The sequence below is a fragment of the Pholcus phalangioides genome, unplaced genomic scaffold (assembly GCF_987345545.1).
Source record: "Pholcus phalangioides strain wild (caught in Gottingen) unplaced genomic scaffold, Ppha-v1.0 ptg000008l_1, whole genome shotgun sequence".
In the NCBI taxonomy this organism is placed as follows: Eukaryota; Metazoa; Arthropoda; class Arachnida; order Araneae; family Pholcidae; genus Pholcus; species Pholcus phalangioides.
Genome location: NW_028301601.1, coordinates 26,746,435 through 26,762,456, shown reverse-complemented (window position 1 = coordinate 26,762,456; position 16,022 = coordinate 26,746,435). Strand labels below are relative to the sequence as shown.

At 36.6% G+C, this 16,022-nt stretch overlaps 1 protein-coding gene across 2 annotated transcripts; it reads left to right on the top strand.

Annotated features, from left to right (window-relative positions):
* The first annotated feature begins 8,277 nt into the window (after nucleotides 1-8,277).
* Nucleotides 8,278-15,344, top strand: LOC149084118 (uncharacterized). Of its 2 annotated transcripts, none has more exons than XR_016192946.1 (3): nucleotides 8,278-10,873; nucleotides 11,100-13,222; nucleotides 13,926-13,943. XR_016192946.1 is itself a non-coding variant. In XM_089234463.1 (3 exons), the coding sequence occupies exons 1-3, from the start codon at nucleotides 8,461-8,463 to the stop codon at nucleotides 13,935-13,937; spliced, it is 2,550 nt and encodes an 849-aa protein (XP_089090589.1). In that variant the 5' UTR covers nucleotides 8,278-8,460; the 3' UTR covers nucleotides 13,938-15,344. The 2 variants fall into 2 exon arrangements, 1 of the variants encoding a protein (XP_089090589.1); XM_089234463.1 differs by having other exon boundaries at nucleotides 13,098-13,222; nucleotides 13,926-15,344.
* The last annotated feature ends 678 nt before the right edge of the window (nucleotides 15,345-16,022 follow it).

Genomic DNA, 16,022 nt, shown 5'->3' with positions numbered 1-16,022 from the left:
TAGAACCTTTCAACATTTCCTTGGAGCCCTGACCTGGAAGCTTGTCAGACACTTTCGTGGCCCCTCACAAGGGGGGTCCCTTGTGAGGGGCCACGAAAGTTTTTCATTTTTATCAATTCTACAATGAATAAAATCCAGGGCCCCACATCCAGTAGCGGGGACACAATACGCTGATTTTTAGTGGGGAATCCACACTGGATTTGTGAAAGATAGATGGCAGTCAAACTCATACAATGATACCTCGTCTAAAGAAGATGGTTCGTTCCGAAATCACGTTCATTAACCAAAAACTTTACAAGCCGAAGTATCGCTTTGCCGTGAAAGCTATCTAACAAGGAAAGGGTCCCAATGTGTCGTCCTCAAAAAATTATGAAAAAATTCACATGTATCTCACCTAGAAAAACGCAAAAAAATTAGCGGCTGAATGCAATTATTAAAGTTGAAAAAAATTGTCAAAATGACAACACTTGGTTACTCATCGCCTCTCGCACTTCTTGGTGATATCTATAAAAAAAAAATTCTTTTCACGTTTTTCACATTCTATAGCTCAACTTTTTCTGTGCTGTACCACCACCATCGTGATGTGTCAAGTCCTGAGCATCATGCGGAAACTGTACTGTGAGGTCATGATGGAAAGACCGACCAGTTCACAAGCTACCACCACCATTGTGATATCTTAATATCGTGAGCTAACGATGGAGGGGGAGGGGGTTATATCTGATCTTGCGTTATTTGAATTACGTTACTCTAAGGTTGTGAGACTTTTAGTCACATTCTTTGCCTCTGAAGTTAAAAAAAAATTTTTTTTTTGAGTAACCCACAACAATATTCCACCGGATTTTCTTATATTTTTGTGCACGTTTAAATGATTAGAATCAGAGGTAATTGTTTTGAAACTTTTGTAAGATGCCACCTTGGGACCCTTTCCTTGTGCGATGGATACTATATGGGACAGGACGCGGAAACTTTTCTTCGACGGAATCAAAAAATAATCCCTTCATTGATTGACACTTTTATGTCCACTTTCTATAAAACGGAAAAACTGTCTAAGAAATGTAATTTATTATATTTTAATACTTAATAATTTAATATAATATCATTTCAGTCTTTTTTGACGTTCCATTTATGCACGTTTCACAGTGTGATACAATCTAAAAAAAAGTGTGATACAAATAATCTGGGTTTGAGTCTACAATCACCGATAAAATAGTGATTGATGGGTAGGTAAGCCACCTGTTGAGTACCACTACTCAACAGTGTGCAATCACCCCTAAAATGTACAAGCAAACCTGTTAGACAACAGAGAAATAATAAGGAAAAACTAGAATATATACGCATAGCCATCTATAAGGAATTTTAAGAATTTCATATTAAAAAAATTTCTTTAAGAAGAAAATCCAGATCATCTCAGGATGATTGAGCACAATCAAAGATTTCTGTTTTTTCTTTAAGAGGATATAAAACCTGCGTAGCCCCCCGCTCCCCCAAAGCACGAAATGAGATCAGCCACGTCACGTCAGATGATTGTATTCTTTTCTAGAGAAAGAAGTCAAACGTGAATAGAACCGTCTTACGTGATGTGACTTGACTTAGCCAAGTTTCATCTTGTGCTTGGACAGCACCTCCTAGAGATAGAAGGCCTCTACACTGTTCGCTATAAACGTCATTCGGACACTACCTATCAAGTCTGCCACATTTTGAAAAACAGCATCCTATTTCGTTTCTTCTTATTTTGGTGTAGAATCTTCCTGATTGGCTCACAAATACCGCATAGTGATTGGATGTGGGGGCATAGAAATCGCCAATTCTGAGCCCGATCATTTCTTTCCTCACAACGATATATTGGCACGAGCAGGGAATGTTTTTTTAACTGAATATTCTGAGGGAAAATGGACTATACTTACTGACGTCACAAGCAGACTGCGGAGGCCTTCTATCTCTAGGTGGTGCTGGCTTGGACGACAATACCAAAACCTCGTCTGGGTACTAGCAAAGCCTCTAGAATAGATCGATTGTCTAGGAGGAGGCGCTTTGGTACAAGTCTCTATCTAGAACAGTGTTCTTCTGTTGCTCCTTTGCAAAACACCAACTCTGGCCATATCGCTGTGCTGCAATTTACTGCCATTGATGAGATTGGTTGGTATCTGTGATCGCCTCAAGCTCGCGTTTTATAGAGGAAAATATCTTATCTATATCCTCCGTCGGGTTTGAACCTGGGACCGCGATAACAACCTTCACGGTGGTAGACGAGCGTCTTACCACAACGCCACTCGGACAACCTTCTTCAATTGATGGTCCGTGGGAATTTTCTGCCGGTCTGCAAAACATTTCGCCCAATTCATTTAACCGCTACATAGTTTTAGATTCAATGAATAAAATACCGTCTATGAACTGTTTCTGTATACTTTGCGGGTCCGCAATTTGTTTTCACTGTTTATGTACAGTAAAGCCTCTCATCTGCAGACACCGGCGGGACAAAAGAATTCGTTCGTAAAGGAAGGGGTGACTGTTAATCAGGCGTTTGAAATGCATAAATGTTTGTTGTTGTTTTTTTTGTCAATGTCGCTAATCCAGTTACCCAATCACGCAAATGCGAGTCGATCTCCCGAATAAAAAGTCTCACCACAGAAAGCAACAGGCCTTCAACGGTACGACTATTCAATCATTACATTTCAGTCACAGTTAGAAAAAGTAGATGGCAGCAGTTCACATAACAAGCATTACACAGAAACAAACTACACGTTAGGTCCATAACACGTACACTCTGGCATGTACCAATTCGTTAGAAATACCGTAGGGGAATGTGGACGAGGTGCGCATGTGTGGTTTAGCAGTAGTAGTAGTCACCCAATCAGCCAATGCTAAACGACCAATTCACAAAAAATCAACCTCCTTATCACAAAAGAAAAAAAAAAATTGAAGGCCGTAAGGGGCCGTTCAAGTATTACGTATTTTTGACCCCCCTTGTCAGCAAAAGTCATCAACACTCTAACGCCCCCCCCCCACCCTTGTCAGCAAAATTTCGTCATCGCTGCCCCCTACCTCCTAACGCATATTGGTGGGATCAGAAACGTACGCGGGAGGGGGGCATAGGGCGGTCATGCGCCTCCCCCCCTCCCTCAGACAAAAAAAAATTTTAATACAAAAAATATTTTAAAAAAAAACTAAAATTTCAAAAGAAAATATTTTTATATATTATAATAATTGATTTCTGTTCATTTCAATGCTATTTAAAGGGTACGAACTCAAAATTTTTCTTTAAAAAATTCATTGTGACCCACCCTTTAAGCCATACACGGTAAACCCTTGACCCGCAGAATAAATGTGGCCCTGAAGGTAATCTGATGTGGCTTGCTCCCCGCAAACGTATTTTTTTTTAAATGAACTAAGCGGCACATTTTTACAAATCGCTTAAATGACCCGTGGCACAATTCCAGAACATTTAAGTGGCCCGTGGCACATTTTCAGTTTTTTTTCAGCACTTCAACATTCAAAGGTCACTTAAGTAACCCACAGTTACAGAACACTTAAACGATTCGTGGAACATTTAGAGATCCCTTGAATGACATTTGGCACAGTTTTAGAGCACTTAAGCGGCCCCCAGTGCCGTTCTGCATCAGTGAAGTTACCCGCGGAACATTCCCAAATTACTTAAGTGATCCTTGACATATTTACGGATCACTTGAGTGATGCGTGGCACAGTTCCAGAGCACTTAAGCAGCCTGGAAACATTTCCAGAGCACTAGCAGGATCCGTGAAACATTTAGAGATCAGTGGCTCTGTAGGGGACTTATCAATAGGTAGAATGTTCAGGTGCCCAATAATATATAGGTTCAATATATATTATATATCCCAATATCGATAGGTTTTTTTCCCGTTTTTGGTGCACCTAATAATATGTCATTATGAATATTTTATATCTTCAAAAACGGGGGTTGATGACTTAAGCATCATCCAAACCCCCCCCCCCCACCCTTGTCATCAAAAATCAGCGAATCGGAAACCCCCCCCCCTTCCCCCATCGATTCTGACGTAATACTTGAATGACCCCTAATTACGATTTTGGCAATTATTCTATCTAAACAAACACAGAAATTGCAACTCCTATCCAGGAGGAAAGGAAAAAATTTTGTTTTTGTGACACAAAGTGTCAGGGCCCCCACATCCTGTAGCGGGGCCCCCTAGACTGGGATCTTTTGCGGGGCCCTCGGTCAGACTTTCAACGGGCCCCTTCTGTAGCTAATTTATAGCGTGAAAAAGCAAAACAATGATGATAATCATCCCGGGCCCCAGGGCTAGAGCCCTGTCAGCCCTGCCATGTGGGGGCCATGCAAAGTGTTATTGTTTTGAACACTGGTTTTTTTTTATGCTCTAAGTAAACTGAGCTAATGTGTCGCCATCTTTTTATCACTCGTACAACCAATTGCGCAGTCTAGTGTTGAAAAAGTTCGATCAAAATAAAATATAAAATTTTGTTTTTTTTTTATTTTATAAAAATTTTTTAAACAATTGTTTGGTTTTTTTGCTATTAACTTCTTTTTAGAACTTTTATTATAATATATTTTATATGAAATTTTTATCTTCGAAACGTACCTGTACACTACTTCGCATGGTAGCGAAGTTGGTCAAGGCCGGTCAACGTATTCTGTTGATTCTTGAACGTTGTAGTGAAACACTAGGACCTCGATTATTCAAGCGTAGGAGGCGGAGATTGACTTGGTAGTCTGGGGGGGGGGGCACTGTCTTGATTACGTCAATTCATATATACATTAGATCATTCGACTCCACCTTTGATGCTGGGGGGGGTGGAAGAGAGGATGCCCCCTCCCGTATCTCCGCCCTTGTATCCAAGCGAGTAGAGACAAAACATCCTATAAGTAGTATCTAGGAGACTTTGGTAGAGAGAGAGACCGGTTCTGCTTCGAATAGTGCGAACCTCCATAAATTGGCGAAATTATTTTGCAATTTTCTCATTGCAGAAATGCTTGATTTGAAAATCAAATGTTTAAAGTTACACGAAAATTGCACAAGTACTCTGTAATATATTCTTATACTTTTTTTCACATTCAGATGGTTATATTGCATTCATCGAGCACTTTTGGATACTTCCGGGAGCACCGGAGCCATCTTAACATGGGCACCCGAGCAAAGTGATGTTCTGGGGACTTTGCCTAGCTAGGTGTAGTTGCCTAACAATTTACATCCTTACTCTTGGAAAATCTTGATGTTGATGTTGTAGGATGCGTTTGCTAGTATTGTTCGCACACTTAGAAGAACAATATCTTGTTTTCACATAATTAATTTATTCCGGATATTAAAATTTTTATATTCACACAAATTAGGGAGAGAGCATAACTTGTGTGTTTACCCACACTCTCGGTCAATCAAGGTCCGGATAATTGGGATCCTACTGTACTTATATTAAAGGCTTCGTGATTAATCTCTAATAAAATCATAGTGATTATCTTGAGTCATTGTGAAAAGAAAATCTTGCGCTTCATACAGTGACTGACACTCTCTAATTTCTGCAAATAATAACTTTCAGAATTAATTAATTAAGAATAACTTTTGAACTGCATAACTTTCAAGCGGCTTTGACTTTCTGCGAGTCTGGTCTTGGCGATCTTGATGTTATTGGCGACCGCTACAATAGCATCTTAATCTCACAATCACGAGGCCCTCCCAATGAACTTAAGGCCCCTGACCAAATCTTAATACAGCATTGCCTGTGATCGGGTGATGGGTTAAGACGGCACTCGGAGGCACCATTGTGCTAGTAAACAGCTTTGAGATGTTTGTCCAATCCAATCTAGAGTCTTATAAACCTATTTGTTTCAACGTTCCACTTCTCCGAAAAAGAAAAATCCTACGGTACAGCCCAGAGGATCCAACGTTTCATCTGTAGTTTCCACCCTTGGTTTCCACCGTCTTCACTCTTTAACCGACTGACGGTCCTGCACGTATACTATGTACGTGCGAAATTGATGACTTCCAAACGGTCCAGGCCGTATTTTTACGTGTGAACTTTTCGACTTCCAAATGGTTCTGGCCGTAAATATACTGCTTTGCTTTCCTCCCCCCATAAAGAGTCATTAAGCTGGCTTAGCATACACCCCTTCTCCTTTCTCCACAAAATGACCATTGTACTCGCATTGTACTCGCGTAATAGACCCCCAGGGGGTCTATTATGCTCACGTCGTTATACAACGAGGTCGTTAGTGACGTCACGCCCTTAACGCAAATTCTCAACGAGCCTCATAACGCAAATCGCAGCGACCATCGTCAAAAACTTGATTTTTCTCAGCAACCCGGGGTATGTCGTTATCTATTTTACGAAAAACTCCCTGGTCCGAGAGTTGCGTTAGCTCCGAAAGGGATGGACAAATCGGATAATTTTCTCCGCTGCTTATAATCATCATCACTATCAACGAGACAAGACGTTAGGGTCCTACCTATGCTAACTTTATTGTTTAAGTGCTCCTACGTCACGCGTGAAATCACGCCCATTCGCGCTTGCGCTTTAAGCATTCCTTCGTGGTCCCTACCGGCTATGTATCAACGAGTGCTGCAGCACGTGCGTTATTATTATTTTATTTATTTGTGCGCGTTAGTGTGTGTTGGTTGTCCCTAATTTTCTAAGCTGCATTTTTTTTTTAATTCATCCGGATTATTTTTATTTTCATCAAATATTTGAGAAAAAGGTAGGCTATGCACGCACATGATACTGGCGAGGGGAAATTTTCTAAATTATTACGTTTAAAAAATGATTTTCTATTGAAGTTCAATGATGTTATGAATTTCCGAAACGACTAGCAAAAATATCATTGTATATTACCATGTTTTTAACACATTTATCTACCGTCTTGATATTAAGTCAAAATCAAGAACAAGTAACCTTTTATTTACATCATTAATTAGACAATTGGTTTCCTTGTGTCACACATGAAAATGAAGTGCCACCAAATTTACACTGTTGTTGACATATTTTTTATACTCCGATGAGAAAATGCACTCAAGGATTAGAAAAAATTTATTTGTTGATTAATAAAATTTACTTTGATTTTTTATAGTGTATTTTTAGAGCGCAGAGTATAGTGTGTGTAATGGTGTTTACTGCATTACACTTCTGTGTACTGCACAAAGTAGCAATACTTAATTGATATTATGAAATATCAATGTTATTAAACGAATTAAGAAGGGGAAAATCTGGAGACGTTTAAATATATATTGACGTCGATTTTGAACGAGATGTAAAAAAAATATTGAGTGAATTTCAAAATGTCTTGAAAACATCGCGGTAGAGAGATTTACCAGTTAAATAATATTCTTATATTGAGATGAGTTTAAGATTAGAATAAAGGCATTTCCATGCAAGATTTAAAAAAAAAAACCGTTTTGTAGAGTGATTTATCTTTGTACCGAGTATAATAATTTATAACGATTTACCACTATGAATAATTTTTTCCAATCAGTATGTGTACAGATAACATTTTAAACGATAATGCTGTCTCTGAATCATGTTACTAAATTTAGGAACGTAATTCAGAGAATTATCATTCATTATAATGAACAACTTGAGAAATTAATAATGAATGAATAATTTCCAATTCTAACTAATTTGTCTCCGTTGCTCTCACCATCGAAAAATGTACGCGCGAGCGGCCATGTTTATTTCCGTAACGCGAACATAACGAGTGGTCTCCGGTTCCCGTTAGTTAACGTTTCACGTACCGATGACTGTAACGAAAATCGCTAGTAACGATGTGAGAAAAATCAGCCTTTAGCGATGGTGACGTAAATCTATCCCACAATGCACCGCAAACCCCAAACACGTTTGAAGCGCGGGCATAACGACAGCAGGCCTTAAACTTAGGGAAGCAACACCCTCTCGTGATTTCGTGCGGGTGACTTCGGAACCTATTCGGAATTCCGAGCTTCGTCCGACGATATAACGCGCATGCGCCGCATTTCGTGACGTCACGACACAACGTTGTTTATTTCGTTATAACCCTTATAACGTCTGCTTGGGCTCGCTTTTCGCTTTCCTAAATTTTTTCATCCATTTCTTTTCTTTCTTTGGTTCTTATTTTTACATTTTTTTATATTTTTTAGGTTAGTATTTATATTTTTAGATATTTTTTAGGTTAGTATTTATATTTTTAGATTAACTATATTTTACTGTAATTATATTTTCTATATTGTGTTTTCCTGTATTTATTTTTCTGCTTTTACTGTAATTATATTTTCTATATTGTGTTTTCCTGTATTTATTTTTCTGCTTTTACTGTAATTATATTTTCTATATCATTTTTATTATATTAAGTGTATTTTCCTGTAATTATATTTTGATATTGAGTGTATTTTCCTGCAATTATTTTTTTTGTATCAATATTTTATAATCAATAGTTGTAATTTTCTTATTCTCAAATATTCTAAGCTTTTTCTTGTTAAACTCTACTTATGTCTTCGTCACTCAAAAGGCCCTTTTCAGCCCCAGAGCCCTCTGTGAAGAAAACTTGTTCTGTCTGCCAAAAGAATTTTTCAACTGGTGTTAATTTGAGTAAACACATTAAATTGTCCCACCCATCAGCTGTTGGAGAAATTGAGAATGAAAACTTCACTCACTCTTGTGATTTTTGCAAATCGCAATTCAATGCACTCAAAAATCTGCGGTATCATTTGAAAATGAAACATTCTATAACATTACAAAGCTGTAAGAGTAAGAAGACACATAAGTGTCCAAAATGTGTACAGCAGTTTCATAAGGAAGACATGGATGCACATCTACATGATGCACATGACATTAGACTTGACACCCAACAACTCCAGTTTGAAACTTTTCAGGACTTTGATAACTGGAAGACAAGTACAGAAAAGACTTCGAAATCAAGATATACAAAACTCTCATCAAAAAAACTGAATGATAACGAATATCACTATTATAGATGCTGTCGCTCTGGCGAATACTCGCCACAGGGTAAAGGAGTACGCGAGTTAAAGGGAAAAGGCAGTTGTAAAATTGAAGCCTACTGTCCTGCTTCCATGAAAGTGAATGTGTTTAAAGGCAAGTGTGAAGTCACTTGCTGTTTAACCCATGTTGGACACGACGCTGATCTTGGACATCTTCGTCTATCCAAGGAAGAGAAATCTATTATCGCTGGCAAAATAGCATCTAAGATACCATTTGAGGCTATTCTAGATGGCATACGTGATGATGTGGGTCCTGATTTTGGAAGAATCCAGATATTAACAAAACAAGACTTGCGTAACATTGAAAACTTGACCTGCTCAACTTCTAATCATACGAATGACTTGATTAGTGTGGAGACTTTGGTACAGTCGGATGAAATGAAAAAAGCTGTTTTATTTTACAAGGCACGAGATACCACACATACTATATTGGACGCAGAGGATTTCATGCTGATTATAATGAATGAGGGACAGCTGGAGATTTTTAAAAAATTTTCATCAGATTGTGTAACCATAGACAGCACTCATGGGTTAAATGAATATGGTTACCAATTGACAACTCTCATGGTCCTAGATGATTTTCGCCAAGGCTTTCCATGTGCTTTCATGGTATCAAACAGAACAGACCAAACAGCATTAAAAATTTTTTTTTCCCACATTAAAATGAAAGCTGGTACAGTAAAACCACAGGTTTTCATGACGGATATGGCTGACAATTTCTACAATGCTTGGATTGAAGAAATGGACACTCCTACTAGACGCCTCTTTTGCTGCTGGCATGTTGATAGAGCATGGAGAAAAAATTTATGTAAAATAAAAAATTTAGAAAAGCAGGCAGAAGCATACAAAGTTTTGAGAACTCTTCTTTATGAAACTGATGAAAAGAGTTTCATCCTTATGCTTCAGAAAGCAATTGAATGTTTTATGAATGATGTAGAAACAGACTCATTTGGAACATATTTTTCCAAATATTATGGGAACAATCCCCAATCATGGGCATTTTGTTACAGAATAAACGCAGGACTCAACACAAACATGCATGTGGAGAGCATGCACCGCACTATCAAGCATATTTACCTGAAGGGTAAGCACGTGAAAAGACTTGATAAAACAATAGTGGCGTTAATGAAATTTATAAGAGATAAATTATTTGATAGGCTGATTGCTTACCACAAAGGAAAACTATCAAGTAAGGTGAAGTTTCTAAGAAAGAGGCATAAATTAAGTGAGTCTCTTTCTTCGGAACTTCTGAAAACTGATAATGGGTACATAATCAATTCGACTGATGGGTCGGGGGTTTATTTAATCCAAGAAAATGCAGTCAATTGCAACTGCAAGATTCTGTGCCGCCAATGTAATATATGCATCCATCGATACAGCTGCACATGCATCGATTATTGCATCAAGTGGAATATGTGCAAGCATATTCATTTGGCTTGCACAAAATATCCGATTCCTGCAAGCACAGAAGTGTCAGAATTGACTATTGTGGAAGACTGTGAAGAAGAAGGTATTATGAGAAGCTTAGTTAGTGATAATACTAGCAGCTCATCAGAAAAAGAACAATCTTTTGAGAGTATGAAGAGCAAGATAAGAGAACATTTAGAAAATCAGTTGAGGGATCTAAAAAATCATAGTGAAGCGCAGTTATTTTTTAAGCAATTGAAAAAAATACAACCCATGATTCATGCAACAAGATCCCAAAGTAGGCCAACAGAATCATCCATTGGCAACTCAGGTAAAATACCAGCAAATAAGAACATTTCATTACAAAGAAGGTTCATATCGGTAAAGAAAGCATCCAGAAAACAAAGGTTCGCAAAGCCAACACCAGAAGAATCTCAGAAAATCGCACTTTCTCTTGTTCTGGATCACGAGAACAGCAAACCATTTGGACAACAAGGTAATTTTTGACTTAATTTCTTTCAAAATTAGTATCGCCCTAACCCATGTTTGCATATTATTTTGAGAGAGAGAATTTTTTTTATGCTAAATTTGATTTTGCTAAGACAAATTCCAGGCCACAAACTAGAAAATCTGTATTGACACCTAAAGTTTTCAGTTTTATACATATATAATTGCTAAATTAGAGTCTGGGAATAATACAAGTGTTTCTTATTTCATTACAGCAGGGGACACAAGACCCGTGAAAGTCAAGAAATGTAGAAAAATTGAGCATATAGGATGACTCGGACCTATTCTGCCAAATGAAAGGTGATAGACAAGCCCAAGTGGATCATGGAACACCCCACCCTGGCCTATCTCAAACCGTTTTCGAGTTATGGTGGATAATCAATTATGGAAAAAATCTGTGTCGTCTAAAAAAACCTACATTTGTGAAGTATCTAAGATACCTACATGCAAACTAAGTACATATTTGAAAAGAACAGAAACAATCCTGTAAGATGACATAATTTCCATTGAAAAATCTAATGTATTGACAAGCACTGAAAGATTGGCAAAGTTCAAATTTCAGTTGTCGCCAAAATGTTTCATCACCAATTAAGCAAATATCCTTCTAGCTACAATCAGTCAACTTTACAAAAAAATTGTGCATTGTGCCAGCTTTCAAAACAGTCTACAATAAACCATATCTGCAATCTAGTTTAAGAGAAATTCAGTTTTTAGTTTGCAATACATCACTGAAATCTGCATTCGTCAAATTAATTTTAGTAGGTTTTGGCGACGATTTAATTTTTCACTTCACTCAAACTCTCAGTGCCTGAAGCTTGCCAATAAATATAGGTATCCAGTAGGCAGAGGTAGTGTCACTTTATAGGATTTTTTTCTGCAAAATCAAATTTTCACAAAAATCTGTAACTGCCAGTTCTAAATTTTCATTGGATATCTACTCAATACAAACGCTTCTTCCAGTAATGTATTGCGAACAAAAGACTGAATTTCTCCTGAAATAGAACACTGATATGGTTTATTGTAGGTTCTTTCAAAAACTGGTGCAATGAACAAGTTTTTGTTGAATTTGTCTGATTATGGCCAGAAGGGTATTTACGTAATTGGAAACAGAAAATTTTAACGACAATTCAATTTTGAACAATTCAATCTTTCAGGGCTTGTAGCTTGCCAATACATCCAGATATTTCAATGAAAATGATGTGATCTTGCATGATTTTCCCCATTCTTTCCAAATATGTGCTTAGCTTTTGTGTAGGTCTTTTAGAAACTTCACAAATGCAAGTTATTTTAGACTTATCACATATTTTTTTCCATAACTGATTATCCACCATAACTCAAAAACGATTTGAGATAGGACAGGGTTGAGGAAGAGGGTTTCATGATATACTTGGACTTGCTTATAACCCCCATTCATTTGGCCAAATACTCGAATTCATCCTGCATGAAAATTCACCCAATTTCTCAAAAATTACTAATTCACCCAATTTCTTCAAATTTGTAAGGGTCATATTTAAAGTTAGTGTAGTTTCATGTACATGCATCAAATTTGCAAAATATTTTTGTTTTTGCTTGCAATCAAAAGTTAAAAAATTATTATACACTCCACTATATACTGCGCACGTGGTTTCATCTACCCAAATTTAATTTCTGTGTAAAAAAACATTGCTTAATGTCCTAAAATGTTTTTTAATGCAATTAACTAGTCTTTTTAAGATATGTAAGTATTTTTAAAAATTCAGAATTTGAATTTTATGAAATTTTACAAAATTTGAATAAAAACTTATATGAATGCCAACCATTCTAGTTCATTTTATACGCCTAGGCAAGGTACAATTACTAGACAAATTTTATGGAAATGGGAAACATGGTTCATGAGATATCATGCTGCAATGACAAAAGGTGTTTTGAGAAAAACGTGTTTAAAGATTGTAAAGTATGAATTTTGATGAAATTTATTGTGTCCTCAAATCCAATACCATTCAGATTCATTAGAATAGCTTTAACGTTCAATAATATAATCAGTTTTTAACATTGTCATCATGTTTTCATGCTTTAATTTGCCATTTTAATGCTTTGAGATGCCTGCGTTTCAAATGTTCCACACACAGCAAGTTGAAAAAAGCAACAGATTGGGAAACTAATGAGGCAAAAATTCACTTAAATTGATGTAAAAGAATTACCAAAACTTGTAACAGATTTATCAAACATTTCAGATCATCAGGAAGAAGTCATCGTTCCAGCTCTGGACCCTGAGGTCGCTCTGAAAGTTGGAGCCGTTACAAGTCAGTCAGTAGGCCCGCCAGCAGAAGCCACAGTGGAAGTTGAAAACATTCCAGAGGTAAGATAAGACAAGGGTATGGTATTCTTATGGCAATTGTTTGACCACTTATTTTTTTAACCTTGAATTTATCAATCACGTACAAGTGATCAGCACAAATTATTTGATTATTTTAAATTAACAAAAATTTGTCTTGATAAAAAAAAATTTTAAAATTACCTATATCTCAAACCGTATCTCATCAAGTTGGCTATAGTCACTTAAGCTATCAAAATGCTTGAATTATAAAAAGTATGGTGGAATAAGTTGAAATAAAATTCCAAGGCCCTCTCAGGGTTGCAGCCTTCTCGTTTTAGGGGCTGAAGGGATCTATCTAGGTTTCACTCTCATCTTTTTTTCACATAAAAAGGACATGTGAAACTCTGCTGTATATGTATGAGCTGGAACCTTGGGGCTGAGGCTGTTTGAATCCTTCCCCTTATAAATTTGACTAAGGGATTAAATAATAATTTTACTTAATTCAAATGAATTCACAATAAGCGTATTGATGCAACTTGAATGATTCAACTGTCAAGGATTTTTTGCTCAGGCACAGGGATAGAGTACTTCTGATGCTTCAGCAAAGACTAGTTTAAAATTGTCTGATATTTAGGGCAGTCAAGGCCAACTTAGCTGATTTTGTATGCATATTATTTCCTCACAGAAACGTGCATGTATGAATGCCAATCCATAATATTGTGTTTTATTTTTCTTTTCATTTCAGAAACACTCTTAATTATTGCCAGAAGTTATATGGAACTTTGAATTACAGTCATTGGATTATAGCCAGAAATAACATCAAATATTGAACTTCACTATCAACTTGTTTTGTTGCCAATTTGAAATGTTTTTGTTGCATTATGTAATGTAGTTTGAAGACAAAATTCTCTTGAACCAAAAATTTTGGCCTTGAAAAATTGACTTTGATCAAATTATTTCCATTCAAATTTATATTAATGTAGACGTGATGTTTTGCTTTGTATTTATCCAGTGAAACCTCTATAGTGAACAAGCATTTTTGCCACTTCATCCAGGAATATTAACTCGCCGTCTCAGAAACGTTCGCATAGTTTTTTTATCAGCTTTTCTTTCAGTTAGTATTCTAGGGTTAAGGTGGCTACGCACAAACGACTAAACCATATACATTCCTCCATGAAATTTCTAACAAATCAGCACATGCCTGAATGTCTGGCCCTAATGTATTTATGTTGTTAAGTTATGCTTGTTTCGTGTCATGCTCCCATCTATTTTCCGTAGTTAGGATGGAAATGCTAGAATTTTTCATGTTTTTTCAGTACCGTGTACACACATAACTGCAACCATGCGGGTTGCATAAAATGTTTCGTACAAGCATGTTCACTATTTTATCTTCCCTCACTGCACAGTACAAGTATGCATATACAAGAACCAGTATACTTGGAATATGTCGAGCTCGGATAGTAATGCACTTGCTTTACCGGCCTGTGTGTTTGTGTATGAAAAAAAACAGCAAAAAAAAACTCTAAGCAGAGCTTACTGAATAATGAAGACTACTGCTTAGCCATACATGTATCTCATACATATTTCTCTATGGAATTTCTAATGAATTGGTACATGCCAGAATGTACTTATACATGTTATGAACCTAATGTGAGTTTTGTTTCTGTTTAATGCTTATGTTTAGTGGGTGCTACCATCTGCCATCTATTTTCCTGACTATAAGTAAAGTGTAATGATTGGATAATTGTAAGCTTCTTGCTCTCTGTGGCGAGACTTTTAAACAGGGGGACCGGCTCACATTCGCTCAAATCAAGAAGACTTGTAAAAGTGTGTACAAATCCTCAGTTTTGTTTGTTTCAAGTGTGAAATTTTATTACTTTCATGCATACACGCTTGTAGTTATGCATGTAGCTGCCTTTAAATGGAGGTGTTACTTGAACTGTTCCTTGTGTGAAAATTGTTTTAAATAATTAATTTGTTATGGAAATGGAGTCAAATATTAAGAGGGAACCTGGGCCTACGGGCAAAATTCTACTTCACACCTATGGAAAAGCATAGTCATAGCATATATGGCAAGGGAGGGGCACATTGGTGGATTAGAGATACTTTACTTTTTTGAGTCACTATCCTTGAAAAAATCATTTTTAATTTAGATAAACTGAGATTCGGCTAAATTGTGTGTTATTGGAAAAAACTCTCTCAATAAAAATGAGCTGAATTTGACAAATTAATAAACAATGATCGATTGTTTAATTAATTGATTGTTTATTTAAATAATTTCGATAATTCTTTTATTTTTTATCTTGAAAAATAAATTCACAAATTTAACCGTCATGGCCCTAATTTCTTCATTGCATGGTCACTAATGATCTTATTCACCTTTCCTGTTGGAGGGAAGGAGGGCGATCCAACCCTTGTGATTCACCCCACCAAGCAAATGCGGTCCATATAATTTATTTCACGTATGTTTTTATGTGGTTCTCTGATGCATGTCAACCTTTCTGACTGGGCTTTACTTAAGGTATCCGACTACCTTTCTTGTCACTTTTCTTTAAAATGGTACTGGAGTGAACTTTAATAACATTTTTTGATAGAAAGTGTTTCGAAATAGTGAAAACTGTGGTAAATTTTGGTCTACCTATGACATTTTCTATGAAAACGTCGTTTTTATGTCAAATTTTAGGCAAAATTCATGTAATATTCGAAACATGATTGCAAAAAAAAAGATTTTGTTAATGAAATGCTTTGTGATTTTCTTAGTGCATTTAGCTAGTACTGTTGCAGGTTATGAACCAAAATTTAAAGGATTGCATGATATGCTCATTAATTACACCAAAATATG

Bases quoted from the DNA above. Each gene is read 5' to 3' on its own strand.
- LOC149084118 (XM_089234463.1), top strand. From the start codon at position 8,461: ATGTCTTCGTCACTCAAAAGGCCCTTTTCAGCCCCAGAGCCCTCTGTG. The intron at 10,874-13,097 runs GTAATTTTTGAC...CAAACATTTCAG, and splicing joins CAAACCATTTGGACAACAAG to ATCATCAGGAAGAAGTCATC.